Source organism: Pelophylax lessonae, assembly GCF_965119305.1.
Source record: "Pelophylax lessonae genome assembly, chromosome: 10".
In the NCBI taxonomy this organism is placed as follows: Eukaryota; Metazoa; Chordata; class Amphibia; order Anura; family Ranidae; genus Pelophylax; species Pelophylax lessonae.
The window spans coordinates 19,629,769-19,647,776 of NC_138777.1; the positions used below are offsets into that span (position 1 = coordinate 19,629,769).

Below are 18,008 nucleotides of genomic sequence, written 5' to 3' on the forward strand. Positions count from 1 at the left end.
TCTTTAGAAGAGGCTTCTTTCTGGGATGACAGCCATGCAGACCAATTTGATGCAGTGTGCGGCGTATGGTCTGAGCACTGACAGGCTGACCCCCCCACCCCTTCAACCTCTGCAGCAATGCTGGCAGCACTCATACGTCTATTTCCCAAAGACAACCACTGGATATGACGCTGAGCACGTGCACTCAATTTCATTGGTCGACCATGACGATGCCTGTTCTGAGTGGAACCTGTCCTGTTAAACCACTGTATGGTCTTGGCCATCATGCTGCAGCTCAATTACAGGGTCTTGGCAATCTTCTTATAGCCTAGACCAACTTTATGTAGAGCAACAATTTTTTTTTCAGATCCTCAGAGAGTTTTTTTGCCATGAGGTGCCATTTTGAACTTCCAGTGACCAGTATGAGAGAGTGAGAGCGATAACACCAAATTTAACACACCTGCTCCCAATTTCACACCCAAGACCTTGTAACACTAACGAGTCACATGACACTGGGGAGGGAAAATGGTTAATTGGGCCCAATTTGGACATTGTCACTTAGGGGTGTACTCACTTTTGTTGCCAGCGGTTTAGACATTAATGGCTGTGTGTTGAGTTATTTTGATGGGACAGCAAATTTACACTGTTATACAAGCTGTACACTCACTACTTTACATTGTAGCAAAGTGTCATTTCTTCAGTGTTGTCACGTGAAAAGATAGAGTAAAATATTTTCAAAAATGTTAGGGTTGTACTCACTTTTGTGAGATATGCTATATATATATATATATATATATACTGTATATATTTAAGGGATTTTGGCAACTGTCAGCTACTGTACTTTTAATATTTAAATTTGAAAGTTATTTGTCTACATTTGAACTGGTAAAGAACAACTGGTTGACTGGCATGGATATAAGAGAAGCGCTTCATGTGATTCTACATTACACAGCATATATAAATGGGATTGAACTATCAAAACCTTACTGTGGAATAGTGACACTAATTGCTACGTTTCGCTATTGTAAATGTCACAGATTAACAATTTCTCTAGCATCCTGCCAAGGACCTTATGCAATGGGATGCCAGTTTGCTTTGATTTAGCCACTCACATTTATGGAATACCTTGTTGTGAAATTGTGATACCTATTGACAGGTATTATACATATTTGCCTTCTGTGTCACTGAAAAGCAACTCTTGAGTACTCTTATAGAAGATTGGAACTTCAATTCAATGAAATCATTGGTAAGTTTGATAAAATAAACAATATACCACTCTTAATCAAATATAATTTGGAAGGCAAAGGTACCGATTGTTCAATGTGAATGGTTTTGGACTTGTGAATAGGGCACCAATAATAGGGGAGATTAATGATTGCCCATTGTTGGATACCCAACTAAGTCAACGCCAATGGGAGCAACCCTTGACCACTCCTTTGAATGATTAAAACTTCCATGAAACCACTGGGAAGTTTGATGCTCTCTTTGGGCACATTAAGACATAAGATCATATCTCCGGGAAGCATACAAAGATAGATGGATATAGGATTTTGACCCGTTAAAATATAATCTGGAGAACAAGAATGCCTCTTGTGCAATGTGAATCACTTTGGACTTGTGGATAATGCAACAGTATTAGGGGAGATGAATGTTTGCCCATTGTTGGATACCCAACCAAGCCAAAGCCTATGGGAGCAACGCTTGGTGACTCCTATGAATGATTAGAACTTCCATGAAACCAATGGGAAGTTTGATGCTCTCTTTGGGCACATTAAGAGATTGGATTATATCTCTGGGACCCATACAAAGATAGATGGATGTAGGATTTGGACCCGGTTAAATATAATCTGAAAGGCAAGATTGCCTATTGTGCAATGTGAATCACTTTGAACTTGTGGATAGGGCACTAATAATGGATACCCAACCAATGTTGGATACCCAACCAAGCCATAGCCCATGTTTAAGTTCAATTACATATAGAAGCACTGCCTTTAGTGTTATCTCATTAAACAATGAGACCATAATGGCACTATTTACAGACAATCTATATCAGGGATCCTCAAACTACGGCCCTCCAGCTGTTGCAGAACTACACGTCCCATGAGGCATTGTAAAACTCTGACATTCACAGCCATGACTAGGCATGATGGGAATTGTAGTTCCTGAACAACTGGAGGGCCATAGTTTGAAGATCTATATGAATATACTGTATAACAGAGTGGTTTAATAATCCATAAAAAAAACAAGTTTTGCATAATATGATCTATATATAACCTTATTCTCTTGCTTAAAAAAATATTTTAAAATATACAAAAAAAAATTATACTGTGATGAACTTATTTTTCCTGTGGAAAGGGGGGTAGATGATTCCTTAAAGTGTATTTCTTTTAAGAATGATCATTGTTTTTAGTTGACCAGCTTATGTGCAAAAAAATACACTATAATAGAATTCAATCCAATATGGCAAACCGAAGACTCCCTGTACACAGTGGGTGTGCAGATCTTCTACAGAAATGTCATTTTCTCCTTGTGTGATTGACTCACTGATTTTCCCAGAGCTCTGCACTAAGATAAAAGTCAGATTTTAGGCATGTCATTTTTTTTTTTTTTTTTTTAATGATACTCCCAAATGGTTTATTACTTCTAAAGGGATGCTGAATAGTGATCGACCGATATCGTTTTTTTATTGCCGATACCAATATTTTGGTCATCGCATATCAGTATCGGCCGATATTGGCCGATATTTTCGTACATTAAAAAAAAATATATTTTAAATGTATTTATTTATTTATTTTTTTTCACAGGTACTCTTGTGGAGGGATCTGGGAACCTAAAAGACCCCAAATCCCTCCTCTGCACTTAAAAGCATTCAAAACGCCAAGTTTGCGTGTTTTGAATGCTGTAATTTTTTTGAATTTGGCGCCAGTACCCGGAAGTGATGTTATGACATCTCTTCCAGGTTTTTACACGGAGACCCGATCAGAGCCGAATGTGGCTTTGATCGGGTCTTCTCTTCGGTGGCCGTGCAGACTGGTTGCCCGGGTCTACCTGCGGGACGGGAGACCCGGGCGAGCCGCGGAAGGCGGCAGGGGGGGATGTCCCCTCCCACTCCTTGTAATGACAGCCGAGCCTCATCGGTTGTCATTACAAGACATCCGACTGTCAGCTATGGACGCCGGTACCGGGGTGATGCCTCTAGCTGCAGGCATCACTCCGGTACAGCACTTTCCCAAAATATCGGCAATATCGGTAACCTCCGGGCCGATTCCGATATATCAGGGAAAGTGCATATCAGCCCTCGATATATCGGCTTTGCTGATAATCGGTCGATCACTGATGCTGACCCTGCAACATTCCTCATTAGAAAACTCCAAGTGCAGCAGCTGATTAATAATGAAAAGTCCCTCCCATTCACATTCACTCTGCACATTTCAAGTGAAAAAAAGATGCAGCGCTATATCTTAAAAACGATGCATAATCCATGTGTAAAGTGTGAAGAAAGCCTATCATTTGTTTGTGTTATTATTTATTTTCTTAAAATATAATAAAATAAAATACAAATAACATTCAATCCATACTGTGCCTGTAATTTCTGTGCAAAACCATACAACAGTGGAAAACTGCAGATTACAGCTCCATGCTATCTGCAGAGTATTACTCGTCTTAAACTTATAATAAGGTGTATTTAACCCCTTCCCGCCTAAGGGTAAACCAAATGTTAATGCTTAATCACTTCTGGACCGGAAGAGTTTCCCCCCTTAATGACCAGGCCATATTTTGCGATTCGGTACTGCGTTACCCAAATAAAATTGATGTCCTTTTTTTCCCACAAATAGAGCTTTCTTTTGGTGGTATTTGATCACCTCTGCGATTTTTATTTTTTGCGCTATAAGCAAAAAAAGAGCGACAATTCTGAAAAAAATATATATATATTTTTCCCAAAACATTATATAACATTCCCCAAAAAAAAAAAAAAATTAAAAATCTAAATGTTTTAACATTTTAGGCCAATTTGTTTTCTGCTACATATTTTTGGTTAAAAAAAATTGCAATAACTTTAATAACTACGGGAAAGATTTATGTTATTTTTATTGTTTTTTTTTTCTTTTACTAGTAATGGAGGCGATCTGCAAATTTTTGCGGGACTGCGACATTGTGGCAGGGCAAATCTGACCCCTAACTGACATTTTTGACACTTTTGGGGGGACCAATGACATTACTACAGTAATCAGTGCTAAAAATATGCACTGTTACTGTAATAATGACACTGGCAGGGAAGGGGTTAACACTGTTGGTGATCAAGGGGTTAAATGTAAGCCTCATGCTTACTGACGTGTGTGGGGGGAGGGGGTTCTGTGACACAGACAGAGATCGCAGGTTCAGCTATGCTGAATCCTGTGATCTGTCCCTGTCTGTCACTGAGAAGATCCGCCTGCTTTCTTTACATAAGCAGGCGGATCTTCTCACACTTTCCCAGATGATCGGGGAAGGGAGGCGGCAATCGCCGCCTCTTCTCTTCCGTCCCGAGTCCTGCTGAGTCTAAACACAGCGGGAGCGAGCCTCCGGCGTCGCGCCACCGAGACCACTAGGAGTCCAGCGACGCCAGGGGAGCCACAGTGGCAGCACAGTGAGCGGTCCTAAAGTGGTTAAGTCACAAGAAGTTCCCCGCAGATATGTTGAGAGTCCATAAATGTAGTTTATTGTTTCCACTATTAGCAGCCAACACATTTTGGGGGCCAAGCAATCCCTCTTCATTAGGACAAGAAATATAACATAAAACATAAAATCCTCACATCTATAGTAAATGTCTTTGAGAGAGGAGATATGAGATCCATCTCACGACTGGAGCCAGAAAAAAACTGACATGTAATTGAATTTAAAACAACATCTTTACTTTAGAAAATAAAAAATATGCAATACAATATGTATTACATCTATGAAGAAAGATATGCCATATGATAACTGCATCAGTTTTCTTTCTTTTGTATTTTATTCCCTTTATTTTCACCTTATTCTCTGGCCAATAACACACTTCTGTATTGGAGTGACTACATTAAAGCGGAGTTCCACCCTAAAAATTAACTTTGCACCGTCCGCTAGCTTAAAAAAACCTGAAAAAGAATTGGATAATTTAAATATTTTTTTTTTGTTTCACTTACCTTGTTTTTAATGAAAATATACTTACCTTCCTTCCTCTTCCTCCCTCTGCAGCCACGAACCCCGACGTCACTTCCTCCTTGCATTGACTCCTGGGAGATGAGCGTCATCAATCCTAGGAATCAATGCGCCTGCACCGGAGTCATTGTCACTTCTGGTGCAGGCGCGTCATTCCCTGCTGAACAGCTTCTGGGCCTGCCCAGGAAGGGACAAGTGGGTCTGGTGCAGGGCATTCTGGGACTCCGACGTCACCGAAGAGGACGCAGAAGAAGACGCTCCGGCTTCAGCTGCCCACACCTGAGATGGCAGCGCTGGACAAGAAATTTTCAAGGTAAGTATTTCTTCTTACAGGTAAAATAAACAAGGGACAGTTCAGAGGCTATCGTTGCTTAAATGCACAGCCCTGACTGTCCCGGGGGTATTTTTAGTTAAAAAATGTTTTCTAGGGTGGAACTCTGCTCCAGTGTATCTATGGTGGAGCAATATTATTGGCCTTGGACTGCAGCATTGTCACCCTGTGGAGAGGGTGGTGTTAGATGGACTAGTGGATTTAAATAGATTTTACTTAGTAACAAATAAATGATGTCTCTGCTGAATGAGCGGAATCAAGGTAGATCTGTACATCCTATGGGGTGACAGGGTCAGAGGGAGCAAATAGGGTGAATTTGTGTGGCTGTTAGGGTGAGTTAACATCATAGGTGTGCGCAGCCTATTTCATTAGGGTGTGCACCCCAAAGTTTAAATACACATGCATGTGTTTGCCTACATGTACATGGCCCCGGTACATTACTCTCTCTGCTGGCAAAGTGAAATAGAAGTGTGTGGCACTTCTCTTATGGCAGAGCAGGTCCGAGGGAGATCTTTCCCATCTCCTCACTGGCAAACAGAGCGATAATGCTAATGTGCCCTAGGTGATTAGGGTGTGCCCAGGCACACCCGGCACACCCTGTGCGCACGCCTATGGTTAACATGGCAGCACTTTTGTTATGGTGCTCTTTGCACGCTGCTACACCTCCTTAACCACTTGGCGACCACCCGCTGCAGATATGCTGCGGCAGGCTAGCTCGGCTGTGCGAACCGCCATACCTGTACGGCGGTTCGTGGGAGGGCTCCTGGGGGGAGGGGCCACATGCAATGCGTGCCCACCCTATTAGGAAACGGGAAAGCCGATCCGCGATTGCTCCCCGCTGACAGAGAATGACGGTCTGCTGTTGTGAACACAGCTGACCATTCTTCTCTCTGGAATGAACACAGAGTGCCTGTGATCCTTCTATAAAGGAACACAGGTCTCTGTGTTGATTTCACAAGTCCCTCCCCCATACAGTTAGAAAACACTCCCCTAGGCTCACACTTAACCCTTTGATCACCCCTGTGTTAATCCCTTCCCTGCCAGTGACATTATTACAGTAACAGTGCATATTTTTTAGCACTAATCATTGTAGTAATGTCTCTGGTCCCCCCAAAAGTGTCAAAAAGGTCAGTCAGGTGTCTGATGTTTCCGCCGCAATGCCGCAGTCCCACTAAAAACCGCAGATCGCCGCCATTACTAGTAAAAAAATAAATGAAAATTAGATAAATCTTTCCCCTAGATTGTAGACGCAATAACTTTAGCGCAAACCAATCAAAATACGCTTATTGGGATTTTTTTTACCAAAAATATGTAGCAGAAAACAAATTGGCCTATAAGGATGAAAAATTTAGATTTTTACTTTTTTTTTTTGGGGGGGAGGGGGGGATGTTGTATAGCAGAAAGTGAAAAATATTGTTTTTTTCCAGAATTGTTGCTCTTTTTTTGTTTATAGCGCAAAAAAATTAAAATTGCACAGGTGTTTAAATACCACCAAAAGAAAGCTCTGTTTGTGGGAAAAAAGGACATTGATTCTATTTGGGAACAGCGTCGCACGACCGCGCAATTGTCAGTTAAAGTAATGCAGTGCAGAATCGCAAAAAAATGGCCTGGTCATTATGGGGGTAAAACCTTTCGGTCCAGAACTGGTTAATCTTCTCCCTGGGTGACATCTCTGTCTCTGGTGTCTTTGAGACTAAAAGGAATCTCGGGGTTTTGTGCACTGACCACCAGAGGGAGCCCTTCTCCATCAATAGCCATTGAAAGGGGGCACTACTGTACATTTGCTTCATTTCATTAACACTAAAAAAAAATAATAATAATAATAATTTTAAAAAAATCCTGTGGTATAAAGCAGCCCTGAGATTTTAAATATATTAAGTATTTCACATTCCATCTTGTATTTATTCTTATATCTCCATACTGCTCATACCCATACCCACTGAGTATTAGATATAGTAATTATTGGCAGGGGTTTTCCTGACACCAGACCAAATTTTATGTTAGAAAAGTTCATAATGTCTGCTGTAAAGTTTTGCAAGCCTTCAGAATGTTTTGCTTTGTGTAACTTCAATAATTGCCACCAGGTGTCGCAGTGGTACGCCTGTGATTATCATTCTTTCCCAATGTATGCAGTGCCGCTAGGTGTCGCTGTCACAGTCCCCTGCATTGCGCGTAGTGTCACCAGGTGCCGCCAGAGGTCGCTGTGCCCAGGCTGTGGTTGCTATGTGAGTAGGTTCCGCCTGGTGTCGCTGTGTCCCGCCTCCTCCGCTCTGCTCTTCCCGCCTGTGTAGTCGTTGGTCGGAGGTGCGCACTCAGAGAGCGGAGGAATTGTCGCTGTGATCGCCATGCCGACCGTGGAGGAACTTTACCGGAATTACGGGATCCTGGCCGACGCCAAGGACGATGTCAGCAAGGTGAGAGCGGGGGAGGGGGGACCGGACTGGCCGGGTGGGAGGGGGGAGCCTCTGACCGGCCTCCCTCATCATCACCTCCCGGGACTGACCGACTGAGGGGGGGAGGGGGAATAATGAGCGACACTGAGGATCCCAACCCCCCACCATGTGCCTATTTATAGAGGAGACCCAGCATATACACCGGGAATAATCACCCCCTCCCCCCATCCTGTGCCCCTCCCCCCCCAATCATCTCCCCACCTGGTCCCCATACTATTCTACCAACCCCCACCCCTGTACCCCCTCCCATCATTAACATCCCCCCCCCATCATCTTCATCACCTTCCCCAACCCCCCCCCCCTCATCACCTTACCCATCACCATCCCCTCCCCCTCATCACAATCCCCCCCCATCATGAACATCCCCCCCCCCATCATGAACAACCCCCCCCCCCCATCATGAACATCCCCCCCCCCCATCATGAACATCCCCCCCCCCATCATGAACATCCCCCCCCCCATCATGAACATCCCCCCCCCCATCATGAACATCCCCCCCCCCATCATGAACATCCCCCCCCATCATGAACAACCCCCCCCCCCATCATGAACAACCCCCCCCCCCATCATGAACAACCCCCCCCCCCATCATGAAGAACCCCCCCCCATCATGAAGAACCCCCCCCCCATCATGAACATCCCCCCCATCATGAAGAACCCCCCCATCATGAAGAACCCCCCCATCATGAAGAACCCCCCCATCATGAAGAACCCCCCCATCATGAAGAACCCCCCCATCATGAAGAACCCCCCCCATCATGAACATCCCCCCCCTCCATCATGAACAACCCCCCCCCCATCATGAACAACCCCCCCCCCCCCCATCATGAACATCCCCTCCCCATCACGAACATCCCCCCCCCTTCACGAACATCCCCCCCCCCCCCCCATCATGAACATGCTCACCTTCCCCATCCTCACCCCCTTCCCCCCATTACCATCATCACAATCCCCCATCATCACCCCCTCCCATCATTAACATCTCCTCATCATCATCCTTCTCCCTTCATCATCATCATCACCCCCTCATCATCATCATCACCCCCCCCCCTCATCATCATCATCACCCCCCCCATCATCACCCCCTCATCATCACCCCCCCCATCATCATCTCCCCCCCCCCCCCAATCATCATCACCCCTCCCCCACCTCATCATCGTCACCCCCCCTCATCATCACCCCACCCCCTCATCAACAACATTCCCACCCCCTCCATCATTATCCCCCTCCCTCCCCCCCCCCCCCCCAATCATCACTGATCCTCCATCATCATCAACATTTCCCCCAAACCAATGGAGTAACATTAATAATTGTATTGGTATATAACAATGGTAAATAAGTAGAAAGGATTCAATATATAATAACCGATACATTGGCAGGGATCCAACACAGAGTACAGGCAGGCGGTGCAGCCAACAAAAGAACCGATAAAACCTAAAGCATAACTCCACTTTTTTTGGAAAAAAAAACATTCCCCTCTGGGTGATCTCTGTACATTGCAAGGATTATAACAAACTTTGTTGCAGATTCCTACCTTTTGTTATTCTGAAGAAATCATTGTTTGTTCCTCTGTGCTGAGTGGGTCTAATGGGAGTGATTTCATAATGACCTATCAGCTGTGGCAGCTGCTGGGCTCTGAGGAAATATGCTGGGTCTGCATCCCTTTAGAGGAGGCGGGACGGAGGTGCGGCCATGTAATAAATGCAGGACTTTAGCGACTCCTTCTGTTTTATTATCTTTAGTAATTATCGTATTATTTATCCTTCGGATTTCATAACATTTAATATTTCTTATTTTGTATTATATAAATAGTAAATGTAATGAAATCCGAAGGATAAATAATACGATAATTACTAAAGATAATAAAACAGAAGGAGTCGCTAAAGTCCTGCATTTATTACATGGCCGCACCTCCGTCCCTGTAATGTTTCAATGACGCGGTGGTGTCCTCTGTCCCACCTAAGCCCCGCCTCCTCTCAATCAGCTGTCCGCTCTCTGTTATAATTTTGCCAAACCTCGAAAAATGTCTTCTGCGCATGGACGACTCCCATCAGCTGTTTTGTGATGCTCTGTCACCGGAAGTGACAATTTTCGATTTTTTTTTTTTTTTCACGGGTCCGACAAAATTTTACAACACCGGCCTTTAGGCAGACTTCTGGGAAAATTGGTGAGCCAATCACACAAGCAGGAAATGTTTCTGGGGGTGTGGTCAGTATATTCTGTGTGCAGGACAGCTCCAGGCGGCCATATTGCATTGCATTTTCAGAAAATTACAACAGCTGCAGATTGAAAAGGAAAGGGAATTTTTAATAACATTCAATGACAATATGATTTGTGTCACAATTGTATACGCCAGAGATTCCCAAACTACAGCCCTCCAGTTGTTTAGGAACTACAATTCCCATCATGCCTAGTCATGTCTGTGAATGTCAGAGTTTTGCAATGCCTCATGGGATGTGTAGTTCGGCAACAGCTGGAGGGCCGTAGTTTGGGAATCCCTGGTATACGCTATATTGTTTTTTCTTTATTTGCTATTTCTTTTCCCCATGAAAGTGGAGTTACCCTTAAAAGTTGTGCCATAGATTCTGTTGTCAGATGTCTCCACACATACATGATATGTTTCGGACCTTTAGTGGAACGTCCTTCACATGAGATAACGATATCTACTAGGCCGGTGTTGTAAAATTTTGTCGGACCCGTGAAAAAATCGGACCTCGTCACTTCCGGCTGGTGCGCATGCGCCCACAAGGTCCGAGGAAATTCTAAGACTTGGCGAACAGCTGATTGAGAGGAGGAGGGGCTGAGGAGGGACGCACACACCGCCGCGGGAAAATTGCTGTCACGGGCGAACCAAAGCTGCTAGAGACCCCAAAATTATATCGCAGGTAGCCAAAACGCTCCCCTACAGCTGATAGAAATTTGGGGTCCCGGGGATGAAAGGGCGCGGAGTAGTGACCCCGTGGGTCTCAGGGATGAAAGGGCGCGGAGCAGTGACCCCGAGAACCGGGGACCACTGCTCCGCACCCTTTCATCCCCGAGACCCCAAAATTTTAACAGCTGTAGGGGAGCGTCTTGGCTACCTGCGATACAATTTTGGGGTCTCTAGCACATATGGTTCGCCCGTGACAGCAGTTTTCCCGCGGCGGTGTGTGCGTCCCACCTCAGCCCCTCCTCCTCTCAATCAGCTGTTCTCTAAGTCTTAGAATTTCCTCAGACCTTGTGCGCATGCGCACCAGCCGGAAGTGACGAGGTCCGGAAATTTTCATGGGTCCGACAAAATTTTAGAACACCGGCCACAGGTGTCAAACTGGCGGCCCTCCAGCTGTTGCGGAAGTACACATCCCATGATGCTTTGCAGTTACAAGTATGACTCTCATAGGCAGAGGCATGATGGGACTTGTAGTTCTACAACGCCTGGGGGGCCACCAGTTTGACACCTGGCCCGGGCGGTTCAGACATATGCAATGCGGGGACCCTGCAAATCCACAAATCCCGCATTGCATTCAACTTGCAGGCAGTTCACACTGCCATATGCGAATCGCTGGGGGGTGTCAATACAAAGTTAACGACACCCCCAAATCAGTTCACATATCGAAGTGAGAACTGTCAGTTCAGACATAAATTGGATCACATTGGTGTGAACACCCATGTGATCCGATTCTGGTGCGGACCCAAACAAGGGTCCTGTGCGTGTTCTATCCGAACTCAATGCAAATTCAGCCATTTAATCTGTATGGCTGAATTCACATTAGGTCCCTTTCACACAGGCGGACCGTTCAGATCCGCCTGTCCGTTTTTTTGGCGGATCTGAATGGTCCCCCCATGCATTCCTATGGGGCATCGGATGTCAGCGGAGACATGTCCGCTGACATCCGACCCGATCCGTCAAATCTGGACGGATGGAAACCCTATTTTCCATCCGTCCAGCGGATCGGATGGGATCGGGTGAGAACGGACTGACGGTCCGTTGACATCCGATTTCCCCCATAGAGATGCATGGGGAACTGTCAGCTGTGTCTCCGCACACAGCGCGGAGACACAGCTGCCCTCCTGCTGCTCAGCGGGGGATCGGCGGCTCGATCCCCGCTGAGAAAAACGGACTCCGTCCAACGGACGGAGTGTGTGAAAGAGCCCTTAGCATATTTTGATTGGTTTGCGCAAAAGTTATCGCGTTTACTAACTATGGGAACGTTTTGTCCTTTTTTTTTTTTTTTTTTTTACTAGTAATGGCAGCGATCAGCGTTTTTTTTTTTTTTTTTTTTTGCGAGACTGCGACATTGCGGCGGACAGATCGGACCCCTAACTGACCTTTTTGACACTTTTGGGGGGATCAGTGACATTACTACAGTAATCAGTGCTATAAATATGCACTGTTACTGTAATAATGACACTGGCAAGGAAGGGGTTAATACTGGGGGTGATCAAGGGGTTAAATGTGTGCCTCATGCTTAGTGGGGGGAGGGGGTTCTGTGACACAGATCGCAGGTTCAGCTATGCTGAATCCTGTAATCTGTCACATAGGAGATCCACCTGCTTTGTTTACACAAGCGGACGGATCTTCTCACTCTTTCCCCGATGATCGGGGAAGAGAGACGGCAATCGCCGCCTCTTCTCCTCCAGCCTGACTCCCGCTGTGTCTACGTAGCTGGACCCATGGCTGCCACTGTCATAAAGGGGTTAACCACTTTACCACCGGAGGATTTTGCTGTCTTACGTCTGGGCCACTTTTTGCGATTCGGCGCTGTGCGACTTTAACTGACAATTGCGCGGTCATGCAACGCCGTACCCAAACGAAATTTACGTCCTTTTTTTCCCACAAACAGAGCTTTCTTTTGGTGGTATTTGATCACCTGTGCGATTTTTTTTTTTTTTTTTTTTTTTTTTTTTTTTTTTTGATCATGCGCTATAAACAAAAAAATGCGTAAATTTTGCAAAAATAACAATATTTTTAACTTTTTTTTTTTATATGAAATTCCCAAAAAAAAAAAAATCAAAATGTTTTAACATTTTCGGCCAATTTGTTTTCTGCTACCTATGTTTGGTAAAAAAAAAATCGCAAAAAGCGTACTTTTATTGGTTTGCGCAAAAGTTATTGCGTTTACTAACAAAGGGAAAGATTTTTGTCTTTTTTTTTTTTTTTTTTAGCGGTATTGCGGCAGACAGATTGAACCCTTGACTGACATTTTTGACACTTTTTGGGGACCAGTGACATTACTGCAGTAATCAGAGCTAAAAATATGCACTGTTACTGTAATAATGACACTGGCAGGGAAGGGGTTAACTTTTTTTGAGAGGGAGGGGTTATGTGTGTCCCTAGAGGCGTGATTCTAACTGTGATTGGCTGTGGCTTAATGTGTAAGAACAGTGATCAACGGTCCTACATAGTAGAACAGTATGATCACCATTCATACACAGGGGAGAATGACAGACGGCTTTGTTTACATTAGCCGCCTGCCTTTCTCCCGTTGTCACGGACGATTGTGAGTGAGCGGCGGAAATCGGGTCCGCCGGTGACACGCGCGGGGGAGTCCGTGAGCGCGCTCCCCAGAGCCTCGCAAGCTAGCGATGTACCGGTACGTCACTTTGCCTGTGAGGGGCTGACCGCCGCAGTTTATGTACTTGCGGCGGTCGGCAAGTGGTTAAAACTTACATGGAGGTAAGTGTCTATCTTCATAGCTCGGCGTCCTTCCGGGTCTGCGGTGTTTCCGTCCCTGGGGCTGGCCAGCACCTGGGAGATGACACTAGGGGAGAACCAATCCGGGGGGAGGGGGGGGGCTTTAACCGGTTTTGGAGCATGCGTGAACCGCTCCTTCAGGTTGCCCCACCCACGGGCCGGATTTGTGACTTTTGTGCCATTGGCGAGATAATTGCACAGCAATAATTTTCTATACATTCAGAGAGGATTCTGTTGACACTTCTTTGTTTTTGTATTCCAGCACAGAGCGGCCTATCAGGTGATCCTGGACGGCGTAAAAGGCGAAGCGAAGGAGAAGAGATTGGCAGCGCAGTTTATTCCCAAATTCTTCAAACATTTCCCGGATTTGGCGGACGCCGCCATAAACGCCCAACTGGATCTGTGTGAAGACGAGGATGTGTCGGTATGAAGAATGCTGACAATTTGACGCTTTGCCAGTAATTTCACACTCAGGTTCACCAGACACTGGGGGGGGGGGGGCACTGGAGGGGAGATTTGTGCAGCTGCTCTGCATTGGTGTTATTTGGTTTTTGGGGGATGGGAGGACACGGCCTGACCTGTCCTTTACACTAAAAAGATCTCTTTAGGTAAACGATTTTTTATCTCAAGATGTTGAATGAAGTGTTATGTACATAGCAACAATCAGCTTCTCATTCCCTCCCTTTAGGTCTGTTAACAAAACGCTTCAATACTTACAGTGCTGGGAAAAAGTATTTGCCCCCTTCCTAATTTTTTTTTTGCATATTTGTCTCACTCAGTGATTGTACATTATTAAAAAAAAAAAAACATGTTATAGCTCCTCTGTGCAGTTGGTTTTGCACAGTAAAGCCCCGAATCCTCCTCCTCTGTGCTTCTGGCCCCTCCCTGATTGCTATGGGGCCACCCGAGCCGAGTCGCAGCTCCCTGTGTCCATTCAGACGTGGAGCTGCGTCCCGGACCCGCCCCCTTTCTCTCATTTGCTCACTGGCTTTGCCAGCAGCGGGAGCCAATGTCTCAGCCAATGAAGGGGGAGAGTCTCGGGCAGCTGAGACACTCCTGCAACATCGCTGGATCTGGATGGACCTCAGGTAAGTATTAGAGGGGCTGGCGGGGGTTTCTGTACACAGAAGGCTTTTTATCTTAAGAGTGGTAAAGGCAGTAAGGTTTTTTATCCTAATACATTCTATGCATTAAGATAAGCCTTCTGTGTGTAGCAGCCCCCCCCCACCCATCCCCTAATACTTACCTGAGCCTCATCTCTATCCAGCAATGTCCACAAGTCCCTCGACTGTCCGGGACTCTCCCTCCTGATTGGCTGAGGCTCAGCAGCAGTGACATTGGCTCCCTCTGCTCTCAAAACCCTTTGTTTTATTAATGTCACCCTAATTGAAGCACCACTGTGGGGTCCACTTATCTGAGATAAAGAGGCCCCACCACATTGATGAAGGTCCCGTGCTCCATTTATTTGTTGCCCACAACAATCAGAGGTTATCTTAAAAAAAGCTCTGATTCCACCCCATTTCCTCCAGACATTAAGGCTACGTTTCCACTAATGCGCCTACAAAGTCGCGCGATTTCAAGCGCAACTTTGTAGTGCGACTTGTTTGCTGCTACTTCTGGGGACTTCGGTGTGACTACCTTCTATGAGGGACAAGTCGCACTGAAGTCATCCAAAAGTAGTGCAAAAACCTTTTATCAAGTCGCTGCGTCTTGAACGGTCCTAATTGAAAATAATGGGTTTTGACTTGTCATGCGACTTGACATGTGTTAAGATGCACAACAAGTCGCACTAGTGGAAACTGGGGGGGGGGGGGTTTACTGTAACTGGAGAGTGGAAGATCTGGTGCAGCTCTGCATAGAAACCAATCAGCTTCCAGGTTTTATTGCCAAAGCTTAACCACTTCAGCTCAGGAAGATTTACCCCCCCTTAATGAGTAGGCCGTTTTTTTGCGATTCGGCACTGCGTTACTTTAACTGACAATTGTAGGTATTGCACTCAGGGACTAATAACGCATTGGCAAAATACACGCTAGGGGAGGAACCTCTGGGGGTATCAAAAATGGAGAAAGATCTGGGAGTCTTAGTAGATAGACTAAAGCTGGATACACACTATCCAACTTTTGTGGTTAGATTTCCTTCAGATTTACCTTTTCTATGTAGTGCAAGGGCCGGCCAGATTGCATACAAACTGAAAGTGTTTAGGCTTGACCTCATTTTATCTGGTTTTGGTAAGTCTAAAGGAAAAAGTCTTCAGAAAATCTTAGTGTGTATGGCCCATTAGTAATAGCATGCAATGTCAAGCTGCAGCTGCCAAAGCCAGCAGAATATTAGCATGCATAAAGAAAGGGATGAATTCCAGAGATAAGACTATAATCCTTCCACTTTATAAAACTCTGGTCCGACCGCATCTGGAGTATTCTGTCCAGTTCTGGGCACCAGTCCTCAGGAGGGATGTGTTGGAGCTGGAAAGAGTCCAGAGAAGGGCAACTAAACTAATTAGGGGATTGGAGGACCTTAATTACAAAGAATGTTTATAGGTGCTCAATTTATTCTCCCTGGAGAAGAGAGACGCATGAGAGGGGACATGATAGCAATTTACAAATACATCAACGGTGATCAGAGCATAGAAAATAAACGATTCAGTCGCAAGAAATGCATGAGGACACGAGGCCATATAATGCGATTAGAGGAGAAGCGTTTTAACCTTAGGCTATGCAGGGGGTTCTTTACTGTTAGGGCTACAAGACTGTGGAATTCTCTACCACAAATGGTGGTAACTGCGGGAAGTATGGCTACTTTTAAAAGACTCTTAGACGTACATCTCAAGGATAAAAACATTCAGGGGTATGGTAGGTGATTACGGCCACACACACCTACACAGGTTGCACTGGATTGACCTTTGTCTTTATTCAACCTCAACTACTATGTAACCGTTGTTCCCATGAAGTCAAGGGCAGAGCATATGATGTACCGTGGCAGGTGTAAAGCAGGGGTGGCCACCATCAAGGATATATATAGGATAAGATATAGACCACCATACAACCACCAAAAAGCCGGAGATCCGGGTAGTAAGTCGCTACATAGGGTAACCAGGTCCCCTCCTAAAGCCAATGGGTACAGTATCCATGGAGGGAGAGAATCCTTTCACCCGGATATCAGGCTTGTGTGTGACCAATCTTCATTATATCACATCGCATTCACATATTCAGCCTGACAAGGCAAGTGGTAGGTGCCGGTGTTAGGTCCCTGGATGTCAAATTGCTCCCTTATGTTTCCGTGCTTCATGGATGCCTGCCTGGATTGGCTCCCGCTATGTCCAATCACAGGGGGTCACCGGCATCGCACGTGTGCGTCCCAGACCTGGAAGTGCAGAATGACGTACCTGGAGGAGCCGCTGACCCACAGTAAATGTACGTGGGGCGGTCGGCAAAAGATTAATTGAACAAGCTGAGATAGGACGTTGATTGGCTACAGCGCACAACTGCATCCAATTCTGAGTGCTCCTATTTTAGTAAATCTTCCCCTTAGAGTAAAAGCCATTGTGATATCCAGTACTAATCCTGAACTGACTCTACTTTCTACTCCTTTTTTTTTTTTATTAGATCCGACGACAAGCGATCAAAGAACTATCACAGTTTGCAACGGGGGAGAACCTTCCACGGGTGGCCGATATTCTGGCACAACTTCTGCAGTCAGGTATTGTGGAATTCAGTCACCGTGGGCAGTCACAAGGATATGCCTGACCATTTGAAATCTGTGTAGACACAACCAATGTTCCCTTTAATTTTTTACTGTGCTGAGCAAATAAAAACATTTCTGAGCACAAACCTTTAGACTGAGCAATGGGGGAGGGGGGGGGGACGTCAATGCAGAGTGCCCACAGCGTTGCCCCCCAATCAATGCGCAGTGCCCACAGCGTTGCCCCCCAATCAATGCGGAGTGCCCACAGCGTTGCCCCCCCAATCAATGCGGAGTGCCCACAGCGTTGCCCCCCCAATCAATGCGGAGTGCCCGCAGCGCTGCCCCCCCCCAATCAATGCGGAGTGCCCGCAGCGTTGCCCCCCCAATCAATGCGGAGTGCCCGCAGCGTTGCCCCCCCAATCAATGCGGAGTGCCCGCAGCGTTGCCCCCCCAATCAATGCGGAGTGCCCGCAGCGTTGCCCCCCCAATCAATGCGGAGTGCCCGCAGCGTTGCCCCCCCAATCAATGCGGAGTGCCCGCAGCGTTGCCCCCCCCCCCAATCAATGCGGAGTGCCCGCAGCGTTGCCCCCCCCCCAATCAATGCGGAGTGCCCGCAGCGTTGCCCCCCCCAATCAATGCGGAGTGCCCGCAGCGTTGCCCCCCCAATCAATGCGGAGTGCCCGCAGCGTTGCCCCCCAATCAATGCAGAGATGCC

General features: G+C 46.1%; 1 protein-coding gene across 1 annotated transcript in view; it reads left to right on the top strand.

Annotated features, from left to right (window-relative positions):
* The first annotated feature begins 7,744 nt into the window (after nucleotides 1–7,744).
* The window catches only part of API5 (apoptosis inhibitor 5), a 42,329-nt gene continuing 32,065 nt past the window's right edge, over nucleotides 7,745–18,008 (top strand). Inside the window, exons 1-3 of the mRNA XM_082269721.1 lie at nucleotides 7,745–7,899; nucleotides 13,875–14,036; nucleotides 17,215–17,308. Of these exons, the coding sequence (XP_082125847.1) occupies nucleotides 7,831–7,899; nucleotides 13,875–14,036; nucleotides 17,215–17,308 (325 nt within the window). The 5' untranslated portion in view covers nucleotides 7,745–7,830. The remainder of the gene's footprint in view (nucleotides 7,900–13,874; nucleotides 14,037–17,214; nucleotides 17,309–18,008) is intronic.